General features: G+C 41.2%; 1 protein-coding gene across 1 annotated transcript in view; it reads left to right on the top strand.

Moving 5' to 3' along the window:
- musk (muscle, skeletal, receptor tyrosine kinase) overlaps nt 1-25251 on the top strand; it is a 62707-nt gene that overhangs the window by 3569 nt on the left and 33887 nt on the right. The window contains exons 2-12 of the mRNA XM_049603669.1: nt 7878-8004; nt 8089-8240; nt 8372-8499; nt 8683-8824; nt 8979-9103; nt 15691-15850; nt 16279-16285; nt 20031-20294; nt 20393-20586; nt 21007-21030; nt 23092-23180. Coding sequence (XP_049459626.1) covers nt 7878-8004; nt 8089-8240; nt 8372-8499; nt 8683-8824; nt 8979-9103; nt 15691-15850; nt 16279-16285; nt 20031-20294; nt 20393-20586; nt 21007-21030; nt 23092-23180 — 1412 coding nt within the window. The remainder of the gene's footprint in view (nt 1-7877; nt 8005-8088; nt 8241-8371; nt 8500-8682; nt 8825-8978; nt 9104-15690; nt 15851-16278; nt 16286-20030; nt 20295-20392; nt 20587-21006; nt 21031-23091; nt 23181-25251) is intronic.

Below are 25251 nucleotides of genomic sequence, written 5' to 3'. Positions count from 1 at the left end.
CAGCACTTATTTTCATTTATTTCATATAAATTTTATCTTGCTCCTTTTTATTGACAGCAACCCCAAGATGTAAATTTGGAGACCCTGGAAAGCTGGAGGACTTTGTTTAAAACCTACTTCCCACTGCCAAACTGCCCTGTGGCCCTTTGCATTTTATAAAATTTTAACAGGGCTTTTAAGGACCTATTTGGTTTTAAACAAAAATTATTTTAAGTATCTTATGGATATATATAGCCCCCGAGAGCCCGTGCCCCCCGGAGTGCTCTCTTTAGAGCACTGCACTTTTACCCTAACCCTAACCCTTGTGCGAGGATAGGGCTTAAATTGAAGGGGAATGTAGGAACACAAGACCTCATTCTGAAAATGTCCTAGAAATGTGGGAACATAGGGCCTAATTTTAAGAAAAATCTTAGAAATGTGGGAACATAGGGCTGACCCCGGCATTAAGTGTCCCATCACAGGCTAGATTTTCTAAAGCCTGAAAACAGAGCCAAGCGGATGTGCAGAAGTCTTGAGTTCTCTCAGACCACTTGAATTACAATGTGCTCAAAGGTTTTTATGGGATTTCTGCCCAATGACGCCGAAATTAAACTGTCTACACCTGCTTTAATGAGTCAGAAGTAGTATGGACTGAACTGTGCCAGCTGTTTCCCATTTCATCTTTCTTTAAATGCACTAAAGTTACTTTTTAAGATTTGTTAGACTGAGTGACCAAATGAGAGCAAGTGTAATCATCTGTGATTTTATTAAGCACATTTTTACAAGCTGGTGCTGCAACTCTGAAGTGACAAGTGTTGTAAAACTGCATTATTATGTTCTTATTCTCATTATTACTGCCTCTTTGCTGTGGTTTTTGAGGCGTGGGTCAGTTGCGCAAAGCTGAGATGGATAGCACAAAAGGATTCGCTTTCATGTGTTGTGTGGGGCCAAGCTTGCTTTCATTAGCTGCCATTTGAAATGAGTGTGAACAAACAAATACAAAGGATGGTGATCGTCATTAATGTGTCCCCTAAAAGAATTACTTCTGTTTTGAAGGCTTTGTCGAGTCACAGTGGTCTGAGACAGCTTTCAAGTTTCAAGCTTTGAATATAAAGATGAACTGGTGACAGCATAAGCCAAAATTACACCTTGGTTGCTGCAACATGTAACCATGTAGAATTAACATGTTGACTTCTTTTATAATTACTGACTTAATTAGTCCACTTTGCTGAGAGCCGGTATTACTGTAAAATCTGCTTAACCAAGAGGAATGAAGACCACTTGTGCATTTGAACGCAGCATGATATGTTAAAGAGAGTGTCTGTGTGAGCTGGACCACTACAAACAATGGCTGACTCCCCTGCAGACATCTGATCCCCTGACATGCCACGAGAACAATGGTATTCTTGTGTTTGTTCTTGTTCGACCACAATGAAAGAATCAAGTAAAAAAAAAAAACAACAACAACAGAAAAGACAACATGTATCTGGTCTGCATGATAGAATCAGAGAGAATGCTGTTTACAATTTGATTCAAGTATGGAAAAAAGCTAGAGGATAAACTGCAAATCAAAGCAAACACAAAAGGAACCAAAGGATGTTACAAGTTACAGGCTCTAAAGAAGGTCCCTGTTATGGGAAAGAAAAGGTTGACAGAGACTTAATGAATACTGGAAGATATAAAAGACAGAAAACATGCAATTAAAAGTTGAGTGGGAGAGATTTATTAACGGTCACTGCAGAGGAGGGCATCAACAAACAAAGAAATAAATGGCATATGTTGTAGAGGAGTGGTTCTCAACCAGGGGTTCAGGGACCACCAGCAGTCCTTGAGAGAGTTACAAGGGGTTACAAAAGTTGTTTATTTTTAACATGTTGTGAGCCCTGTGTGAGTAAGAGTCTTAAGAGTAACTATTCTGATCATGGGGCTCATTTCCTTAATGGTTATCTCCTCAACTGTAGTTGACAACTACAGAAATCTCGTCCAACACATTCTCACTCCTACCTTGTCACATATTAACATTTGGTCATGGACTTTCCACGTCCAGATACGACATGCAAGGGACCCTGGTACCCTTCAAAATACAGAATACAAAATACAAAATATACACACTACATTGGTGCAACACGGCAAATTGACATTTTTCCATCAACAACAAACGCACATGGTTGGGCTTGAAAAAAACAAACAAGGTCTGGCTTTATAATCTTCTGAAATGAGATCCACCACGCCTACCGCAAACCCTTCTTGGACTCTCGGTGCCTTAACTTTGGTTATTGTCCCATCGCGTTTCCCCCTGATGCCACCGAACTATAACAGCAACTGGCCACGCATCATGCCGACATTAAAGGACAGCTATTTTCATTGCTGTCTGACACCAGAAGTCACTGCTCAAGCACTGCATTTCGACAACTTCGGAGTGAGACAGGGTCTAACACCCGAAATCTTATAAAATGGGGTCCGTGATCTGTTTATCAATTTAGAGTTCCTCGGGACGAAAAAGGTTGAGAACCACTGATATAAAGGACATTTGTAGGAGCAAAACTGACAGAGCTAGTAAACACTGATAGCTAAGAAAAAATAGCTATGATGAACTTCTTTGTTGTAATATCCAATGCTCTCTCATACCTAAACAACAGAATAGGTCAATGTCCACTGAGTTCTAAAACAACATACTCACCCCAAAACAACATTCTGTCCTAAGTGTGGCAGTTTCAGACACGTCCCAAACCTTATGGAACCATCGCTTTGTGATGGAGTTGAGACAATAAAACTAGGTGGTTAGGTTTAGAAAGCACATTATGGTTTGGCTTTGAAATAGTACTTTTATTTTTATGAACATAATGTCTTGTGTATGCCATGTCACATACGCAACCCAGTCTCACTTTGAAGCTGTTGAAATCCAGCGCTTGGGCAGTGACCTCCGGTGTCAGACACCAATGACAGAAGCTGTCCTTTCATGTCGGCATGATACACAGGTGGTGTAAGGGGAAAAACGCGGCAGGACAAGAAGGAAAGCTAAGGCAGTGGACGGGCAGGTAGGTTGGGTGGGAGGGGTGGTGAATGGGTCCAACAACCACCGACTTTCACCAGGAAGGCCAGTGTTTGCCTCCCGTAAGACTGTAAAGCCCATCCTTGCTCTTCTTTTCTAAACCCAACCACGTGCGTGTGTTGGCCAACCGTAACCATATGCGTTTGTTGTTAAAGGAAAAAAAGACATCAATTCGTGGCATTGTACGAACATAGTGCATTTATTTTAAAAAGGACTGCATGCACCCTTTAAGAGGATAAGCTGTTACGAAAATGGATGGATGGATTCAAACGCTACATTTCCTCTGAAAACGGAAGTGTATTCTGAAAAACACAATGCATGTAAGAGGCAGAACTTGGCACAGTGTCCCAGGACGTCACCAACCAACGCACCCAGGGTACCTTGTGAGTTGTATTTGGACATGCAAAGTCCATCACCGAAAGTGTGAAATGCCTCATTATCATACACATGCCAGCGTACTATGCTACATAGTTATTTGACAAAGTTAAGGGGTAATTTAGGTCATAAATATTGGTCTCCTGGATGAAAGTCATTTCCTTGTTTGAGCCATCCACCTCCCCTCCCGTCCAGCCTACAAATACTTCCTTCATCTGTATACAGCATCATACAGACTTTGTCGCTTTGTACTACTACCCTACCTCACTGTCTCCCCTTCTTCTGCAATACTTACTATGGCCACTAGAGGCCACTGCCATACATTAAACTTAAGTTTGCTTTCAAATAAGCTGCTTGCACAGTCAACATATATGGCTGCTTTTGTGAGACTGGCCAGATAATATTTGAGAATTTTACAAGGACATTCATTTTCAGACCTTCATGTACATTAAGAAAACTAGCAACAGTTTTAAATAGTTCTAATGGACACACACATAAAGTAAAACCTAGGAAAGCAAGTGATAATGAGAGGCATTTGGTTTGGATCAAGTAGGCTTCTGCAATCCATACAGTAGAGGCCAGATGTGACCACTCTATCTGGCCTCCTCTGAGGGCCTGAACAACACTGTATCACTGCTGGTGTCCAAACAGCATTTCATAACAAGAACCTCTCAAAAGGTCAAATCCGGTGAGGCTCTCGTTTGCTCTAAATAATGAGTCATGTGGCTAAACATGAGCCACAATGAGACCTTCACCCTTCAGATGTTGTCCATCTGTTCAGACATAATACTGGCAACAATAAAAGTAACATGGTGTGAGGGAAATGACACATTCTACAACAAACCCAATCAAAAACAGGCCAATTTAATTTCAGTTTAGCATGTTTGTATGCCAAGTAGCTAATTAGCATTAAAACAAAGTTCAGCTGAGGCTAATGGGAATTTTATTGTTGTTTTGCTGATAATGCTCTACATGAACATTTAAAGAATCATCAAAGTTATAAGAATTTATCCTGAGGATGACATAAATGGAAATCCATCCAATAGCTGTTGAGACATTTTACAACATATCCTCATATGTGAATCTTTTGGTGGCACTAGAAGAAAGGTCAGGGGATCATCAAAGTCACTGGGATTCATCCTCTAGAAACCATGCATAGCTACTATATTTCATAGAAATCCATCTGGTAGTTCATAAGACAATGCACTAAAAGCCCAAAATGTGAACCTGCTTGTAGCATTGAAGTCAAGGGATCACCAAAATCACCAAGATTCATCTTCTTGGGACCACAAATATCTGTTTAAAATGTCATTGCAATCCATCCAATAGTTGCTGAGATATCTCACAAAAAAACAACAACCTACAAATGTAAACTTCGTGGTCATCAAAATCAGGAGATCACCAAAGACATTGGGATTCATCCACTGGAAACCATGCATTTCTACCAAATTTTATAACAATCCACCTGATAGTCAATACATTTTACTAAAAGCCAAAAATGCCAATCTGCTGGTGGCACTGAAGTCAGGAGATCACCAAAGTCATTATGATTCATCCTCTGGGGACCATAAATGTCTGTACAAAATTGCCATCCATACAATAGTTTTTCATACATATCACACAAAAAACTATAAATCTAAACCTAGTGGTAGTGCAAGAGAAAAAGTGAGGGGATCGCCAAAGACACTGGGATTTATCCTCTGGAAACCATGCATTTCCACTAAATTTCATAACGATCTACCTAATAGTTCTCCATACATTTTATTAAAAGCCAAAAATGGCAACCTGCTGGTGGCACTATGGTCAGGAGATCACTTAAGTCATTGGGATTCATCCTCTAAGGACCCCAAATATCTATTCAAAATGTAATTACAATCCATCTAACAGTTGTTGAGATATTTCACAAAAAACCTACAAATGTGAACGTTTTTTTAGCCAGAAGAAAGTCAGGGGATCAAAAATGTAATTTGGATTCATCCTCTGGGGACCACAGATGTCTGTTCAAATTTTCGTTGCAATCCATCCAATAGTTGCTAAAACTTTTCACAAAAAACATCCCTACAAATGTGAACCTTGTTTTAGCACTAGAGGAAAAGTCAGGGGATAACAAACATCACTGGAGCTCATCCTCTGAGGACCACAAATGTCTGTACCAAATTTAATCGCAATCCATTCAATATTTGTTGAGACATTTCACACAAAAACCCTACAAATGTGAACCTTGTTTTAGCACTAGAGGAAAATTCAGGGGATCACAAACATCATTGGGATTCATTCTTCGGAGACTACGAATGTCTTTACAAAGTTTGATTGCAATCCATCCAATAGTTGTTAAGACATTTCATACAAAAGCCCAACAAATGTGAAGCTTGTTTTAGTGCTAGAGGAAAAATCAGGGGATAACAAACATAACTGGGATTCATCCTCTGGGGACCACAGATGTCTGTACAAAATTTCATTGTAATCCATCCAATAGTTACTGAGACATTTCACACAAAAAAATCCTAGAAATTTGAACGGTGTTTAGTGCCAGAGGTAAAGTCAGGGGGTCACAAACATCATTGGAGTTCATCCTCTGGGGACCACGCACACCATCTACCAAATTTTATAACAATCCACCTAAAAGTTCTCAGTACATTTCATTAAAAGCCCAAAATGTCAACCTGCTGGTGGCACTACAGTCAGGAGATCACCAGTCACTGGGATTCATCCTCTGGGGAGCACAAATGTCTGTACAAAATTTAATTGCAATCCATCCAATAGTTGTTGAGACATTTCACACAAAAATGTCTAGTGCTTGTTTTAGCACTAGAGGAAAAATCAGGGGATAACAAACATAATTGGGATTCATCCTCTGAGGACCACCAATGTCTGTACAAAACTGCACTGCAATCCATCCAATACTTGTTAAGATATTTCAGTAAAGTGACTGACTGACTGACAGAACATAGGTGCCATCCTTAGATTCATGCTGCTTGCAAAGCTAAAAATATGATTTTAGACTGCATAGAAAATGACTTAACCAAGCTACTGGTGAGATATTTCATCTTACTTGACCTTGACTAAAATCGTATTTCAGTGTTTAAAACCAAGTTTAACCGTGTGACAGGGGCTCAGTTTGATTTATAGTAGTTTTATTTCTACCACCCGTCTGCGGGTCAAACAGCAGCAGTGACCCAAGGGTGGGGGTGGGGACGTGGGTGTTTTATCCAGCTATGTTATTGTGAAATCTTTATTTCACAAGAGCCAAACATGCATAATATCTCTTAACCCTGATCCTTTCCTTTACTCTCCTTTCTTTTTCTTCTTCACTTTCTGCCTCATTCCTTTCCCCTCCTCTGATCTTTCCTTCTTCTCTCCCCTGTTTTCTATTTTCCTTCTTCCTCTCTTTAGTTCGTACAAAGTTTAAAGCAACTCTGATGTCTCTGATCTAAATCCACATATAAACAGTGGCTGCCTTACCCCCACGCTAGCACTATCCACTTCCATCCCTTTCCCCTTTGAACATGTCCTTTCTTTGTTTTTACTCCCCTTATCATTTTCTCCTCCTCAATATCTTCATGTAGAGCAAAAAATATATAAATGTCAGACCACCTAATATTTAGCTGCTTTCCCTTTTACCCTTGTATCGCATGTCTAAAAATAATCCTTTTGCCTACAACTCCCTTTTGTGATTGAAGAAAACTACATGGATGAAATAAATTTTGATCTTCACCTGGTTTATATCACGGAAAAGAACAAGTGGTTCCAATAACTTGCATACTCAGTGTACACAGAACTGGTAATTTACCCATTTTTATTTTAACAAAGACCATCTGTGGAAACGAGATAGTGGAGAGCAGTGTGCACGCTGGGGATGGAGTCTATCCTTGAACCAAAAATTAAAATGTTGTCCTTGTTTCAACTTCCCCTGGAATACAAAAATAAAGCTATAACAACCTTAAAAACTTCAGAGTTCAACTTGAAGTCATTCCTCATCTGTCACTCTTCTCTGTAATCCTCTTCTTTCTCCTTATATAAAGCTGGAAATTCCCAAATGCTTGACATGTAATTTACCTATTAAACACTTCTCTTCCCCTCGAGGTCACCCCTCTTCTTCTCTACTTAGGTCAACGCTGTAACAAACCTCAAAACCTCTGATCTGGTCCCATTAGTCAACAGCCGTTGCAGGAAACTTTCTGACTGAATCTGATGACTCAATCTTAAACAGGAATGCCAAGAATGTCAAATACTTTGGCTGAAAAGATGCAGCTGTGATTCAGCTCTACGGCACATGTAGCCAAGTGTGATGACTGTGTACTGTAGTTTACAGAAAACCAAAAAGTCAAGTATCAATGTTCTGTGGTCTGACCGTAGAGTTACTTAGAAAATGGTCTGGGTAAAGTGTATTCCATGTCCTTTTTTTCCCAAATACTCAAATGGATTTATTGTTTTCTAATGAAAGTCTTCGTCTTTGTCCTTGTATGTCCAGCTCCTCGTATCATCACCTTATTAGAGACAGTGGATATACTGCTGGATCACAATGCAACCTTCATCTGTGAGGTTGAGTCCCGTCCCCCTGCTGAGATCACCTGGACCAAGAATAACCACCCAATAATGTAAGTTTACACCTCAACCTCTGTCAACTACAGCATTCAGTGACTAATCTCAAATCTTACCACAGTTCCCTTTTGTCCCACAAGGTACTATGACCCCCGGTACATAACCAGGGAGCAGGGACAAATGCTAACCATCCCTCACGTAAGAGAGTCAGACAACGGAGAGTACTGCTGCCTCGCCAGTAATGGCATCGGAGAGGCGGCCAAAAGCTGTGGGGCTTTGCAGCTAAAGATGAGTACGTCTGCTTTCTCCCAAATCCTGTGGCTGGAGAATAAATCTTGATCTCGACCCCATGTGTTTTAAAGAATTTTCAGATGGTATAAATCCATGATGAATGACACATTCTCTTGTCTGTGTCTCCATCAGAGCCGCAGATCAAACGCCATCCGACTAATGTAACCCTTCTGGTGGAATCTAAAGCAGTGTTGCCCTGTGTTACCCTCGGCAACCCCAAACCGGAAGTCACCTGGCTCAAAGATGACGAACTCATCAAGGTATGCACTATTATTTTTCTTCAACACACTCACACATAACAGGAAGTTTGTGGATGTTTTCCAGCTAAACGAAAAGTGGAAGCTGGAATGCCCTCTTATTTGGCTTGGTTTCGAGTATCCTATTTTTTCAAAAACAAGGACAAGATGTGGAATATGTCTGACAAATCGTCTCTTCTCTCCCAGATCAGTGACCGCGTCACCATTCTTGACTATGGTGCATTGAAGATCCACAACATACAGAAGGAAGACGCAGGACAGTATCGCTGTGTGGCCAGGAATAGCTTTGGTTTGGCCTTTTCAAAGCCTGTCACTATAGAGGTACAGGGTATGTATTTTAAAGTGGTTTCCCTTTCAGTGGTTGGTACATAATGTACATACGTACTTTAAAAACCTGTAATCTAAACCAGTGGAATATAATTGTTTGGTTGCATATGTGAGTTCATGTGTCTGCACTGTGTGTCGTTCGTGTGTGCGTTAAGCTCCGGCACGAATCCTGCGGGTTCCTAAAGAGAAGAGAGTAGCGTACGGGAGCCAGATTTCCCTGGAGTGTAACGCCACAGGAAATCCGATCCCCACAATCACCTGGCTGGAGAATGGAAATACTGTAAGTGTTTGGGTGCAGAGTGTGTTTGTGTGTGGGGGCAAGAGTTTGGGGTTTGACAAATATTGGATCTAAATAGTCCTTTACTTTTTTCCTGTTGAATTTGTTGTATAGCTATAAATGCATTCCTATTAGAATCAAAAGGCATCTCAACCACATTTAACAGGACACCAAAGCGTTCCACTTAATTTGTTGAAGCTCTATCCACCCATGTCCATCCCCGGTCCCCTCGGTCTCTCAGAAATGCTTGTGATCTGACCAGGAATATTGTTGCCTCTTTCACAGTGACTCAAGTTTGGCTCTAACGTTAGTCCGCACAGCCAGCATCGGAGGAATTTCATCACGTAGCTGACATTGTGACACATTGTCAGCTGTAGAGCCTCACATAATGGGAATGCTGTGACAATAACCAGGAAAGCCATCATGTGTTGCAGTCTGATGGAATACTCAGATAAAGTTTTATATGAGAAACCCTCATCGTCACATAGATGTGGAACCTACAAGTAACACTCAGTACGTTTACATGGACAGTTTAATTCCACTTTCATTCGGAATGAAAGGCCATTCTGATTAAAAATGGTCGTTCCGATTGAAATTTAAATCCGATTAAAGGGGGTGGTTTATTCCATTTGTCATTTGAAAGAACTTTGTGTCATTCCTCTTTACGTTCATTCCGGTCTTTCTGCGCATGCTCGTTTCCTTGCCCTTCTGCCGCGATGACGTACATAGCGCGCATAGCAACGGGCAGAGATAGAGCAGTCGGACTCGTTGCACTCAACGGTTTCCATTCGCCACAGCACAGTCTTCTATCTCCCTTCTTTGACCTTCTACCTCCCTTCTCCTCCTCAACAGATGAAGCATTAGCAGAACAAGGTTGTTGTCGTACTGCTGCTTCAAGAATATAAGCAAAATAAGCCCAATAAAGGCACTAAGAACGGCGTCATCAAGCATCTTGTTATCTGGAGCGAGGACTACAGTGTTTTCTTCCATTAAACGTAAACACGTAACATCCGCCCCGCCCCCTATCCAATCAGAAACCTTCCCTGCCCCGAATAAAAACTCCCATGTAAACCCTAATTCGGGATGAATATTTCTCATGTAAACTACCTGGAAAGACTTTAATTCCGAATGATTTCATTCAGATTTATTTCATTCTGAATGAGAAGCCATCATGTAACTGCACCCATTGTCTGGTAGCAAACAGCTACCTAGCTAGCTGACAATTCCAAAGAAAAGGGCTGAATCCATTATTTGTTTTAGACCCAGTTCTCCAGTGGATTTTTTGTTTGGTGTCAGACATACAGATCTGCAGCTGTACATCCTCGTTAGGTCTCTAGTGTCCCATTTATTTTGGTCTACAGAAGCGACACGCTGTCTTCTTAAGTGGGTAGAACCAAATTACGTTCTTCTCTTTTAAGACACCTGTTGCTGTATGTATGACTCTGCATGACAACAGTGGTGTCCATGTGTGATCAAGAAAACAATTAAGCTCATAACGCAGAAGCAAATGACTTTATAGTAAGAGGGTCATGTGCATGAGCAAAGGCAAATCCACACACACTATACTAAAATGTAAACATACAAGAAATGATCCACTTTATCCACTCATCCCTCGCTCCCTCTGTCTCCCTGCATGTCTCTCCCTCCTCCACACACACACACACACATACACACACACACATACACACTCCAGCATTGGCCATGGGATCAGCGATATAAACAGCATAGGAATTCTCATTACGTTGACAGAGCATTGAAGAGATTCCCGTCCATTTACCCCGCCATTCACAGTGTTATCAGCTTTAATTGGATACCTCTTTTAAGGGAGTGAGCAATGTTCTTTAGGTGTTGAATGGTTTATGTAGATGTGTGAGAATCTGGCGAGATGGTCCGACAGCCCAGCCATATAAGGTGGTCTCCCTGGAATATATAGCTGTTACAGAGGGCTGGTGTTTATTGAGATCGTAAAAAGACAGACAACTGTAGGAGATGTAATGGTTCCTGCAAATGGTTATTTTGAAAAAGCAACAGCACTTTTAAACACATTTTGTGACCCAGAAGGCCAAGTATTCATTTGTTATGATGTGTTCTAGGGCTGGGACATACAGCATTTTAACTGCCTTGATAAAGCTTGGTTAAGCACTGGGTTCTACTATTGTGCCTACTCTGTCCCAGCTTTCAAGGGCGTGGAGGCAGGTTGAGTCTGAAGTTGCTATGTGACCACAACAGCACTGTTTCATAGCCTATCTACCAGGGGTCTCACTTATAAAACAATGCTTAGGAACCATACCAAACTTGTACGTACAGACAAAAGCCAAAAATGGTGTTTGCCCAAAAAAAAACTTGTCAGTTTCTACAATCAGGCTCCACCTCGTCATCTGCGTCCCTAATTTCTCATCACAAAATGTTCGTAAGCATGGGTCAGAGTTTCTCCAATCAAGTCTGTCTTTATACTTAACAACTTTTGCGTGGGAAGTTGCGTACGCCTCTTTCAGGCCTCATTTTGTGCGAAAGCAATGTCTATAAATGAGACCCCAGGAATCCAAAGTTTGATCTGATCTTCTTTCCGGTGTTGCTTTTTACTTGCTATGCCTGCGTAGTAGGCATAGACCATATAAATAATGGACGTAGCCACAGTGACCCATTGGTTTGTGGACTGCCATTTTGTAGCCTATAGATTGACATTTTCGGCTGTTGTTTTCTTGGGTTTTTTGGAGCTAGAAGTGACCATATTTGGATAAAACATTGGAGTTGTGGAAGTTCGAGGGTCGGAACTGACTCATAGACTGTGGCGACATAGACAGCCTGTCACTCAAGCGGCCCCACTCTTAAATATGCGTAGCTTTGGGCCTGTAAACATTTGAGTTATTATATAAAAAACCTGTACGGCTGTCATGAATGTTGAAATTAGCCAAAACCATATTTTGTGCCAGGCTGTAAACATGTTTATTTCTGCTGTAAAGTCAGGCATTGGAGCCAGCCTCAAGTGGCCATTTGATGAACTGCAGTTTTTGGCACTTCCGCATTGGCTTCGTTTGTCAGTCTCAGAGGTTGCCGCTTGGAATTAGGCCTAAAATGTTGTCTGTGGGACAGTTATAAAACTTTGGGTTCACCTGCTTTAAAATAATCAACTTGTTTTCCATATTTATGTCAGACTGATATTATGGAAGAAAGTAAAGATATCTGCCAGCTGTGATTGGTTGTTTCTCATCACATGACATGCGTGGCATGTTGCTGCTTTCCAAAAGTTGAACTTTGTTTTTCTCAGGGAGCAGCCATCACACCTGTGTTGTGCACTAACATTGAAAACAATGGATTTGAGGGCACAAAAAATGCGGCATGTGTATGAGTCAAATAATTTATCAATTATGCTTTAACATAATAATTATGATAATAATATGTTGTTTATGAGCACTTTTCATACAAGAGATGTAGCGCAAAGTGCTTTACAATAAAAAGAAGAATGCAACACTTTTAAGCAAGGGAAAATAGACAATAAAATTAGACAATGAAAAGACAGTAAAAATAATTACAACAGGGGAATTTGTTTAAAAATATTTATATATACACCCAACAACAAAAAACAAAAGTGAGTAAGATAGTAAGAATGACATAAATCAAAAGCCAAATTAAATAAGTACTAGGTAGGGCTTTCCATAAATATGGAGTGCAGTTAAACATGTATGTCTTTGGTTTGGTTTTAATCCCCCTTGCAGTTGTAACCACATGCAATGCTTTTCAGGACAGCAGGAGAAGTCATTATTCGTGACTCATGCCAAGAACAATCAATATTTTTTCTTCATTCCACTCAAAACTGCAAGTATGTAACTCAAGTAACACACCATGAGAGCGAATTCTCTACTTCCTGTCGACTGTTGTTCCCATAGAAAGTTTACATAACAGACTGAGACAGAAACAATGCTCTATTGAGATTTTAGTTGCTGTGCTAAAATTAAAATCTTGTAAATTTTGTCATGCACTTGCACCTTCTTTTCTTATAAAATCACTGCTCTTGTTTTTGGTTGGTGTAACAGTCACGATTTCCCACCCCACCTCTGTAAACCCAATAAAACATATACGATTTAAAGGCTTTAAAAAAATCATAAACATAAAATCACATACTTTGCCACCTAAAGAATGTTAAACAGGACCTTTTTTCAGCCAGGCAGCAGACGTTTTTTTTACACGTGCCATTGCGGGCAGACATACACCACATAATGTCTGGGTATTTACTAGTCTTGGGTGCGAGCTACAATGTGATTACAGGCCCATAATGCTTGTAAATAATACGTGTATGTGTGTGCGCTGATTAAAATTACTGTGTGAGCTGCTTTTCTGGCAGCTCGTTGAGGTCATTAATTTCAGCGGGGCTGCTGGATCGAGCTCGGCCTAAAAACAGGCGGTGTCAGACACAACTTCAAATATAGACACGTCGCACCTCGCGCCACACACACACACACTCTGCAGACTCCCTCATATATATATATAAATGATATATGTGGGAAGAAACTAAAAAAACAACAAAGACATTTTATCTGGCTGCATCTGCCCAGTGTGAATACCGGGGAATTTTTAAATCTTTTAAATGATCACAAGTGGTTATATTAATGCCACACACATAGTGTACTATATGCATTTCATATTATCGGCTCAACACCAGTGAGACTGTAATAATCAGTGTATCAGCACTTTACACATTCAATCTTTTATGGAGGAATTTTTGGAGGACAAATTTTCCTATTTTCATAATCTGTTTACAACCCTATTTTGTATTACTGCCACCATCTGGTTAGGAGTGGGATTAAATAGACTGTTACTGTGCTTGATCTGAAAAGGTAAAGCTCAGCTCTGTCACTGAGTCTGTCATCTGAACATAACCAGACTCAGAGGCTAACCATCCTGAGACATTGATGCTAACTGCTAACAGAGGACAGTCATTTCCAGGCTGTTATTTTCAGATTTTTGACCAAATTCTCACGTGATTATCTAGAAATTATTAGACAGATTTTGCAGACCAGTCTAAGCTGCAGATTCCAACAAAGAATACTGAGCTTGGAAAGTCTGCTTTCTTGTACCACCATGGAATTATCTACAACACGTCTTAAGCTTGATAATTTACAGTCCTGTAGTTCGAGAGAAATCTTATCACAGACGAGAGATTGTACATGTTTTAGTCACAATGGTGTTAATTGAAAAAGGCACAATTTTGATCTTTTAAGGCAATACAGTGAATTTTATTTTATAAGCTGCACGAATCAGGCAGTGTAAATATTAGTAAGAAATTAACAGCTAAAGAGCCAGATTTTTCAAACTGGAGCTAAAGTGACAGTGCAACCTCACGGTGCATCAAAATACACCACTCGTGTCCCTGGGGTCATTACAGTGACACCGGGGGCACTGTTTAGCGTCTGTAGGAGACACACAGTGAAAACCCATCCTGGTGTTTGTGTCCTGTGTGCAACTAGAAGTTGGCGCTGAGTTATTTTGTCATGTGAGTTCTTAGTCATTTGTTAGTCATTCAACCACAATCTTTCCCTAACCCAAGCCAACCACGTGACTTACTGCCAACACAGTGGCATAAGGTCGTTACCACTAAACTAGTTACCTCATTGTATTGTCATGATGTCATGATCAAATAGAGACTTGACATTAGGCAACATCAACATACATGTTACCCAGCAATCATCATTGCATACCCGTATGACAAAAATATCAAAGAAAATAAGAAATGATCCATTTAATTGAATATTTTTAATATGTATATATAGTTATAGATTGCTACTGATTAATTTCAAGAAAATACAAAAATAAAATAAAATAAAAAAATTAAAATAAAATAAAATAAAATAAAATAAAATTAAAATCATGGTGGAGATGGGTTTGCATTTTTGAGGGTATATAGCAGGTGTGTTTCTGAGGTGGCAATCTAAATCATTTGCTCCAGTGCAACTGCACTGCCTGCAATATCCATACTTATAGCCCTGTGCCAACCCCTTCTGTGTCAAGATCTGCTTTATCATAGTGACCCTGGGGGCTGTCCAAGTATCAAAATATGACCACCAGGGATGAGATAATGTTGGATAGTAACAGTAACCCCTTTTACACTGTCTCATTTAGGTGGAAATTTCATGCTGTTATGTTAAGGTACATTTGTGGAATGGGGGGACAGAGTTGTCCCGCCTTTAAACCGTCACTGGAGTGGCATGATACTGCCATTATTTAGTTCTATGTAAAAAAAAATCCAAAAGTGGCATAAAGAAGGGACTTCATCGTGGCCCTGTAGCACACTGTCAGAGTAAAAGGGGCAAGTGACTATTAAATATTTATCAGGTGGGCAGAGAGATGACTCACAATGACTTCTAAAGTTGCCCTGTGTCACTTGGATGTTTAAATATGCACCATTTCCCCAACAGATGTGACATAACAGCTTTATCAGACAATATAGTATGTCAGAGTTGATTTCAGGTTGCTCTGCTGCCTCAAGTGGACAAAAATATAATTATGGTGTATTTTTTTTAAAGTGTAATTCGGTCTTTCACATTGACTTTTGCTTTCTGTTTCTTTGCTGTCAATGTTTTTTTGTTTCCCAGATCTCAGGCGCATCCGTCGAGGAGACTTTGACAGGTGAAGTGATCCTGTCCGTTCTCAAAGTGACGGTGAATAAGCCGGCTCTGTATACCTGTCTGGCCTCCAACAAGCACAGTGCTGGAGCCAACACAGTCAAGGCAACTGCTAAAGTCACTGTCGCAGGTAGGGACACCTTTTTTTACCTTCTTTCAACTCTGCAAAATGAGAGGAAACAAATACCAAACATACTGGTCGCTCTTCCATCTGCGTGTGTTAGGGGGTTAGGTTAGCTGCCAGTTATATTAGTTGTGTTTTTGTGGCTTCAGCTGTTTGTTGTCCCCCCCATTTGGTTGATACCTCAGCCACACTCACCCACAGTCACCTAAAACAAACACACACACCCCTTCCCCCCTGACCACACACACTGTCCCTCCACCTGGTTGTCCCTCAGTCTCCTCACAGCTAGATATGAGTTAGTAAGAGAAGCACAATGGTTGGTTCTCTTTTCCTTATGAGACTGATTTTTGTCTTTTTTCCCTCTCTCTTCTGCCCTTTTCTCCTGCTTGTGTTTCTCCAACCAACAATTTCGGGATATTGTCACTTCCCTGTAGAGTGGAGGTAAGAGAAATGGTCTATGTCTACTTTCTGTATCTGAATCCTTTGTCCTTAAATGTTTCTCCTCTCGTCTCTTCAGTGCATGACGATATGTGACTGCATGTGCACACATACCTGAATGTGTGTTTCCAGTCGAACCACCTTGAATCATAAAAATGACACCGCACACAGTCACTGAATTCTATACGGGCACCATAACCATCTGTGTTTGCACTGTGCTTGAAAAACCTAAGTGCCGTTGCTTCCTTTGGGTCTGCAGTAGACAATATGCATTTTAGCTCTGGCAATAAACCTTCAATGCCAAGAGGGAGTGTGTCTGTCAGTTACCCATATGGTGTGAGCTGAATCTGAACTTTGCTGAACTCCAGTTACCACATCTGGACTATGTAACTGCGATGAGGGAGAGAGAAAGGGAGATACAGAAAGAAAGGTAGGGAGAAAGAGAAATGTCGGCCTTGGGATCGGCCTGATGAGAATTTCTGATGGAAGAATAAAGGAAGAGATAGTGGATTGCAGGTCGTAGGATCAGGCCTAATGGTTCAATCTTAAATGTTTGTCAAGTCATGGGCACATCTGGACCGTATATTTATAGAATGTAAAAACCAAGAGTCATGGAGAGAAAGTAGAGAGGCATTGTGGGATGATAGAGTTGATAGATTTACAGGTCAGCTTTGAGTTTGATGGTTTGACTCTGCTGAAGCATCAACTTCCCCAAGAGGCGACATCTGGAGTTTGTAAGTGTTGCAGTTTACAGACAGGCAGGCAGGGAGACAACTGGAGTGAAGACTGTCAGACAGGCCAGCAGGCAGAGAGCATAGATGTGAGGTAGACGGAGAGAAATGTGGATCATGCTGGAGGACGAGCAGATGAGCAGACTTAGGTCCAGCAGGCAGACAGACAGGATGCGATTTCATATGAACTCTCTGCAACCTTTTCTGTGATCAGCATCTGGAAGATTTAGATAGAAGAGAAGATAATCCAGATTCAGACCATTTCCTTTTTGAAGTGCACGCACCTCTGCACAAGTTCATTAGTTAAACTTGCTAAAGCAGTAAAAGACTGATTACTCTTGGGACCCATTCAGGATCTATTTCTCACATGGATCCAGGCAGTATTATTACAGACAAAGTTCAGTGCCATGATTAGCTTTCTGCCCTGTGTTTAAGGGTAACTACTGTAAATGTCCACAGGCAACACATGTCACCATTTTCAGTACTCCTGGGTTACTGTATAGGCCCTACCAGCCCAGTCTAATTCCGAAGTTATTGAAATCTGGTGTTTGGGCAGTGCCTTGTGGCGTCAGACACCGACAAAAAAAGCTGTCCTTTAACATCGGCATGATTTGCAGCCAGTCCTGTATACTTAAACAACGTCTGATGGGTATCAGGGGAAATGCAGCAGAACAAGAGGAAAAATTAAGGCAGCCAAAGTTGTGGTGGATGAGTCCAAGAAACACGACTTTCACTTGGGAGAGTGATGGATGCGTACAGTAAGATTATAAAGCCAAACCCGTTATTTTAGCCTAAACCCAACCATGTGCATTTAAAAAAAAAAAAAATGCATTGTTGCATTGTTGTACTGACGTAGTGCTTTTATTTTGAAAGAGACTGTATGAAAACAGTTAATTTCCTGTGCAAACAGAAGTGTATCTTGAAAGAAGACAATGCATGTAACAGGCAGAACTTGACACGGCGTCCCAGAACGTCACCAACCAACGCACCCAGGGTACCTTGCACGTTGTATCTAGACGTGGAAAGTTCATGATCAAATGTCAATGTGTGACAAGGTCGGAGTGACAATGTGTTGCCCTACATATGTAGCACAGCAATGAGTTGCCTTGAAAACTCCTCCATTATAACTCATTAGAAATTCAATAGACTTATTTCCATCTTCCAAGGTTCTCCTGCTAGTGAGGTCACTGCATAGTAACTTGACTCTATTTAGATCTAGTTTGGATATTTTGCTAATGTGGACTACTGCATACAAATTAGTATGTGACCTGTTCAGGGTTTACTTAACTCACGGCCATTGTTATCGGGCTTCAGTCCTCTGCAATGGATAAGGGGTTCAAAGGGGTAGTGCACCCAAAAATGAAAATTCAACCATTATCTACTCACCCTCATGCCGATGGAAGCTCAGGTGAAGTTCTAGAGTCCCCACAACACTTGAGATCCTTGAGATCCCAGGGGAGAGGGGGTAGCAGCACAACTCCACCTAATGCAGGCTGACAGCACCCAGATTCAAACGTCCAAAAACACATAATTTAAACCACAAAATATCTCCATACTGCTCGTCCGTAGTGATCCAAGTGTCCTGAAGCGCACTTGCGCGCTTGCGTGTGAGACCGGCGAAAGCACGTGAACACACATGAACATGGTGCCCATGTCTCATGATCTTGTGCAAGCGCGCACACGTGAGCACAGTCCACAGAGAGGCAGTCAGAGCTACAGGCTACAATGAGGCAAAAAACAGAGTTGAAATGACGTTTTTCCAAACAACTTTTTATGTCGGGGCATCAGGACACTTGGATCACTACGGACGAGCAGTATGGAGATATTTTGTGGTTTCAATTATGTGTTTTTTTGACGTTTGAATCTGGGGCGTAGTAAGCCTCCAGTAGGTGGAGTTGTGCTGCTACTCCCTCTCCCCTTGGATCTCCGCAAGTGTTGTGAGGACTCTAAAACTTCACCTGAGCCTCCATCGGCATATGGGTGAGTAGATAATGGCTGAATTTTCATTTTTGGGTGCACTATCCCTTTAAGATAATGGCTTAGCAAACTTGTCTCCCTTGTAGAATTACTGCCATATCTGCGTATCCTCCATACAAATAAATATGAACTACAATGACCGCCTTGCATTTGCATACCTCTGGAAACCAGTCAAGTTGCAGTTTGAACCCATGTTTGTCCAGAGTCATGACAGTAGATGGTGCTTCACATATGGATGATGCTGCAAAGAAGCTACACACTAAAATATGGATACTTCAAACACATCGTCAACTAAACTAAACTATCACGACAGTTTTAGTCAAAATTATTGTCATCATTTCAGCATCTGACCAAATGTCTCTGCTCCTGTTCTTGAGATATGACATTAAGTGGAGGTCAGAAATGTGTTTTTGCTGAATGTTATGATGTCACAGTGAAGCTGTCATCACCTCATCACTTTTATCCCATTAGACATTTCTGTAATAACTTTAATCAGTATATGAATTCTTGAGTTATAGCCCAAAACATGTTTTGTGAGGTCAGTTCATCATTGAATCCAAGTGGATGTTTGTGCCAAATTTGTGTAAATTCCCTCAAGGCGCTCTTGAGATATCTCGTTCATGAGGACCGGACAGACAAGAGGACAAAAAAATCCAAAAACATATTGCCTCCAGTCACAGCTGTAATACCTAGAAAAATATTTTATATCTGTTAATCATAAGACCATATTAGCTGCTTGACAAGTTAATACAGTTGTGGCATGACTGCTCTTTCCTTATTGAATTTCTTCAAACACCTGCCAGTAAAAAATTAAGCCAGCCGAGCCAAAATCTACATGAGATGTTAATAAAGCGACGTCCAAGCTGATCCTGTACAATGTAAAGCTGGGGCCAAGCAGGATGTATTCCCAGAATATTTTTGCTCCAGTTAAGTCAATATCAACGACTTGAATTATGCCATACTTTATTAGAGAAATTCTGCTATAGCTGAAGGGCCTTTTGTGTTTTGGAGGACTATTCGTGTGTGTCTTCTACCCACAGACTCTACAAGGGCATCTCAGGATACTGCAGCGCGTATCGTGGAGACGTCTGCCGCACCATTCTGAGAGATGACTTGCTGGTTTTCTTTAACTCCTCCCTGTCGGACCCCGAGGACATGCAGGAGTACCTGGTTCAGAGCTGGTGGACGGAGCTGGAAGGACTCAGTGTGTTGTGTAGCCCCGCAGTGCGCTCACTGCTCTGCCACTCCTCCTTCCCTGACTGCAACCCATCAGGGTTAGGACCGGCCCCTAAACCTGTCTGCAGGTAGTATACGTGTCTCTTTGATTCCCTTTGTGTTCCTTTATTAGAACAGTATTCAGATGACTTACACATGTCTATTTGTTCCCCCCTTTACAAAACAGAGAACACTGCCTGGCGGTGAAAGAGCTGTACTGCCATAAGGAGTGGTTGGTGCTGGAGAGCAGCAGTTCAGTCCAGCCTGACATCTTCAGCTCTGTCACTGGGTCACACACTCCCACTTCACTGCTGCCAAACTGTCAGGCCTTACCGAGCCTTCGCACAGACCCTGATGCTTGTACGCATGTCCCCTTTGTAGGTAAGGTGTATCTTACTGAGACAGTAACAAGCACATTATTCAAAATGTGAATTCAGCGCTGCAGAAACAGCTTGAGCCATTCAGCATGAAAGCAGAAAGGAAATGGGGTGTTATGTAAAAGAAAAGCAGGAGTCACTTACAGCCAAATAAAGCCCGGCGTGCTACACTGCAGGTCACTGGTACTGATGAGGTCATTAAGAAATCTTGACTCACTGAGCCAAAACATACAGCTGCAGGCGTGTGCGTGTGGAGTATGCTCTAAAGGATCTAGGCGTAGTAGAGTAATATGTTTTGCTCTGTAATATAATCTTAACTGTACTGAACTGACCTCCGGTACTGTACTGACTCCTCCATGATGTATGTTTTAGTCAGATTATGTAATAACTGTGGTCACTTAATCTGTTCTTCTCTATGTTTCAGACGTCAAGCAAGATCAGATTACAAGTAAGTGTGAGAAGTGTGCAACAAAAATGTATTTCTATTAATGAAAGTCATCATTTATTAAAGTGCAAACTTGGGGAAAATGGTTGATTTGGCGACACCTGCAGTTACTGGTGGTAACAGCAAATACAGTTTAATATATGTCACAGTGTTCTGGGAGCAGCAAAACAAACTGTTTTAATTTTTATGAAGAATCAAGACAATAATTGGCCTTTTCAAACAAAAGTGGAAAAACAACATGCACATCTTACCCCATATGAGGGTGGGTGCTGGACCAAAAAAGTTAACATGTTAAAAAACAACAAAATCATGATAAAAGTCAAGTGTTTAGCCATTTGAGTGCTTTTAATATGAAGATATGAAGCTGCAGCAGTAGGAAATGTTCACTTTGCGTTAGTTTCCAGTTGTAGACTGTTTGTAGTCCGCGTGATATTGACCAATCACGTTTGAGCCGGCTGCAGTTGTTGCCAGGTTAAACGGTCCGTGCAGTGAAATAACGAGGCGGAACATAATTGGCGTCACTGCAAACTCTGAATCCATTGCAATGGTTCAACATATTTACATATATATATAAACGGAAGTCAGAAATGGAAATTTGCCTCCTCCGCCCAAATCAAACCGGAATGCCAAAAAATCGTGGGTCTGCCCCCAGAGGCTGTATCGCCGTCTGCCGGAAGTCAGACGCCAAATACAGCTGATGGGTTCCGAGAATGGCCATAACTAAATACGACATTTTTTCTATGATCATCACCCTTGACACCCAGTTCGTAATTCTGCAAATAGAGGTGGGCGATATGACGCTAAAATAATATCATGATTTTTTCAAGGTATTTTTGTTTTTGATGACAATATTCTTGATGATATGACAAATCGGTAAAAAAAAGAATGTATTGTTAATTTAAGAAAACAGAAAAATGAAACAAAATAAGTGATAGAGTTTTACATGTCAACAGTTTGCTTCAAATATTCAGTAAAACTAAACAAAAACGATCTCTCATTTCTTTAGTTTGTGAACAACAACAGTAACTCAGAGTGAGATTCAGATTCTGTCACAATATTAACACTTGAACTCAGTAAAATCTACCACAAATTACACATTTAAACAGCTCTCAAATACAAAAAATGTCCCCTGGGATCGATCTCTCTCTCTCTCTCTCTCTCTCTCTCTCTCTCTCTCTCTCTCTCTCTCTCTCTCTATATATATATATATATATATATATATATATATATATATATATATATATATAAATCAACAGGTGATTTCCTTCTTTTAGTAAAACCCTAAATGACAGTCTTTATGTTCTGCCATTTCTCCTCTAATCATCACGCTGTAACCTGTGACAGGCTGTTATGATACCACAACTATCGCAATTTACATATATCTAGATGTTTGTCGAGTTGTAAGCGGCACGTAGGTTTACATTTCCAAAATACTTGACGACGCATGGCATGAGCTGAGAGGGAGAGACGCTGTGCTGCTGCCAGAGGAGCCGCTGAATGAGTTCCCTCTGAGCAGTAAGGGAGTGTTCACACTGAGATGAAATGCTAGAAATGCGACGCCAGTAAAACCATTGTTTTCCTATGATACGGCGCGTCTGACTGGCGTTCAAGCGTCTTTTGAGACGGATGTTTTTCCGGTGTCTTTTTAGACGCATGTTTTTGTAGACACTTCTTTTTAGACGCGCGTTTTTAGACACGCGTAGACGCTGAAAAGTTAAAATATTTTCAACTTTTTGAGCGTCAGACAAAAGTAGCTAGTGCGCATTTAATAAGCGTTTCAAGTGTCTTTGAAGCGTCCGCGTCTCTAGCGTCTCATTTCTGTGTGATCGCCCCCTAAGTCACTAAAAGAGTCTGAGAAGTCTGGGGCTGTTAATAAAACAATCAGGATGCCACAGTTTATTCCACACTACTGAAGCTGCTCCTCTTTTTGGAACCACAACGGAGTCCGTAATAATTTCACTTTCAACCATGCTTCTTGTTGCCGTGGGTAACAGTATGACGTCAATACGTCAACAAGTCGAAACAGCACCTTAATCCTGTTTCCTTTCTGTTTGGTATCAACAGCAACATGTTACAATGACAGAGGCCGTTTCTACCAAGGCAGCGTGAATGTGACAAGATCTGGGATACCGTGTCAGTCATGGAACCAACAGGTAATGTGGTTTGTGTGTGTGTGTGTATATGTTTCTAAAGGGATGATGTCACATCACTGCACAATATGTCAAACATATATGCAACTCAAATAAGCAGTGGAAATACAAAACCACATGTAGATAATAATTGCAATCTCTGCTTATGGGAATGGCCTCATGTCCTTTTGTCGAGTGTTTAAAAGAATGGTTTCATAATGACCTGTGGGTCACAATCACCACTAAATGAAGATGGAAGAAGTTGAGGGATTATGGGGGAAATGTTGAACAGTGTTGATATCGTGTAAGAGTGCAGATAGCGAGGACGCCAACACAATTAATGCCTGTATTTATAAATCCAAGAGTCTACGTTTCCTGCAGATTTAAACCAGCAAAGTGTGACTGATATGTTGTGTGTGGATGTTCAGTTTTATATCAAACATTCCTGGCCTCTAACCAGAAACAGAAAAATACACAAAAGTGCTTACAAGTGCAAACACATGCACACACACACACACACAAACACACACACAGGCCCTGTGGCCCAAAAGCCTCTTTATGTTTTTATGGCTTTGCTCAGTAAGAGACTCTGTTAGAGTGAGCTGTTACTACTCTCCTGTGCAGTGTGTGTGTGTGTGTGTGTGTGTGTGTGTGCCAGGTCAGCAGAGAGGGAGGGGCTCATCATGTCACATCCTGCCTCTGGAAGCAATTAGCTTTCACACGCATATGCTGCACAGACTTCATCACTAACACACACACATACAGACAAAATATAAAATTGAGAGAACCTTTGCTCTCTGATACGATTCACAAATATTAGCGCATTCCTTCTCTCCTTTCTTTCTGTCTCTTTCTTTCTCTCCAGTGTTGGCTTCCACCTTCACTTCACAAACCAGCTTCATGTTCCAAACCACGTCCACATGAGAGCACATAATACCTTGCAGTGTTTCATATTGCATTATTCTATTGGGATTGAGGTTATGTTCATAAAAAGCCCTTTTCATGACTTGCAGAACCACCTTGTAGTATTTCTCCGCTAGGTTTGACCAGGTCCTGGATGTTATACCAGAGTGCAAGGCTCTTTTATTGCAACACAATTCATGTAGCTGTCAAGTGCAGATTGAAGACCTCATTCCAGGATAAAAAGGTGTCAATGTGACACATGAAAAAGTCAGCCAAAGGCAGCATTTTCAACCAGAAAATTAAGCTAATGTTAGCATAATTTGCTAGCTAGCTACAGCTGGCAAAATCCGCCAAAATTGATTAAACCTGCTTTGTCTACCACTGTCTGAAATCAAGAACCTATTGTTCCAAAATGACTCTGAGTTGATATGACAATTCAAGGTGGGGCGTTCTAATCCCGGGGTGGGGGAGCCCTTCTGTGAGGAGTTTGCATGTTCTCCCCGTGTCAGTGTGGGTTTTCTCCAGGTACTCCAGCTTCCTCCCACAGTCCAAAGACATGCAAGTTAATTGGTGACTCTAAATTGTCCGTAGGTGTGAATGTGAGTGTGAGTGATAGTCTGGCAACCTGTCCAGAGTGTACTCTGCCTCTCGCCCAATGTCAGCTGGGATAAGCTCCAGCCCCCCGCGACCCCTAAAGCCTAGTTCACATTACGCGATTTTCACCCTGATTTTGCGTTGCGGAGACTATCTTAATCTTTTGAGTGTTCACACCTGGTGACGTGTGTTTCTGTCAGCGGGAGTCTTCCCAACTGCGTTACGACCTGTGTGTGCACACCACAAGATTTCTCCACCGAGCCCTCGCCGACAGAGCCCCAGATAATGCAGAGACGTCACCAAACTTGGAGATGTCACATCGTAAAGACATGGATATTCTTTATTATCCTGGGTCCAAACACAACGCGCTCCCCTTGATCCTGTGGACGCCGCCATTGTTGTTGTTGCTTGCCGGCTGGCTTGTCACTGTTGCTAGATCTTGGGAGAGAAACAAGCAACCAGTGCTATGGAAACAAGCCCAAAAGAAGCGACTATCATGCGTTTAAATAACTTATTAGATGGATATATATATAGAGAGAAAGGTGACGTTTAGAATCAAGCCCAAAGTCGAGGCTAATAAGCGGACCTGGCTAGTGGC

The sequence above is a fragment of the Epinephelus fuscoguttatus genome, linkage group LG18, assembly GCF_011397635.1.
Source record: "Epinephelus fuscoguttatus linkage group LG18, E.fuscoguttatus.final_Chr_v1".
In the NCBI taxonomy this organism is placed as follows: domain Eukaryota; kingdom Metazoa; phylum Chordata; class Actinopteri; order Perciformes; family Serranidae; genus Epinephelus; species Epinephelus fuscoguttatus.
Note: the sequence above shows the minus strand (reverse complement) of the source record. Positions and strands in the feature narration are given on the sequence as shown.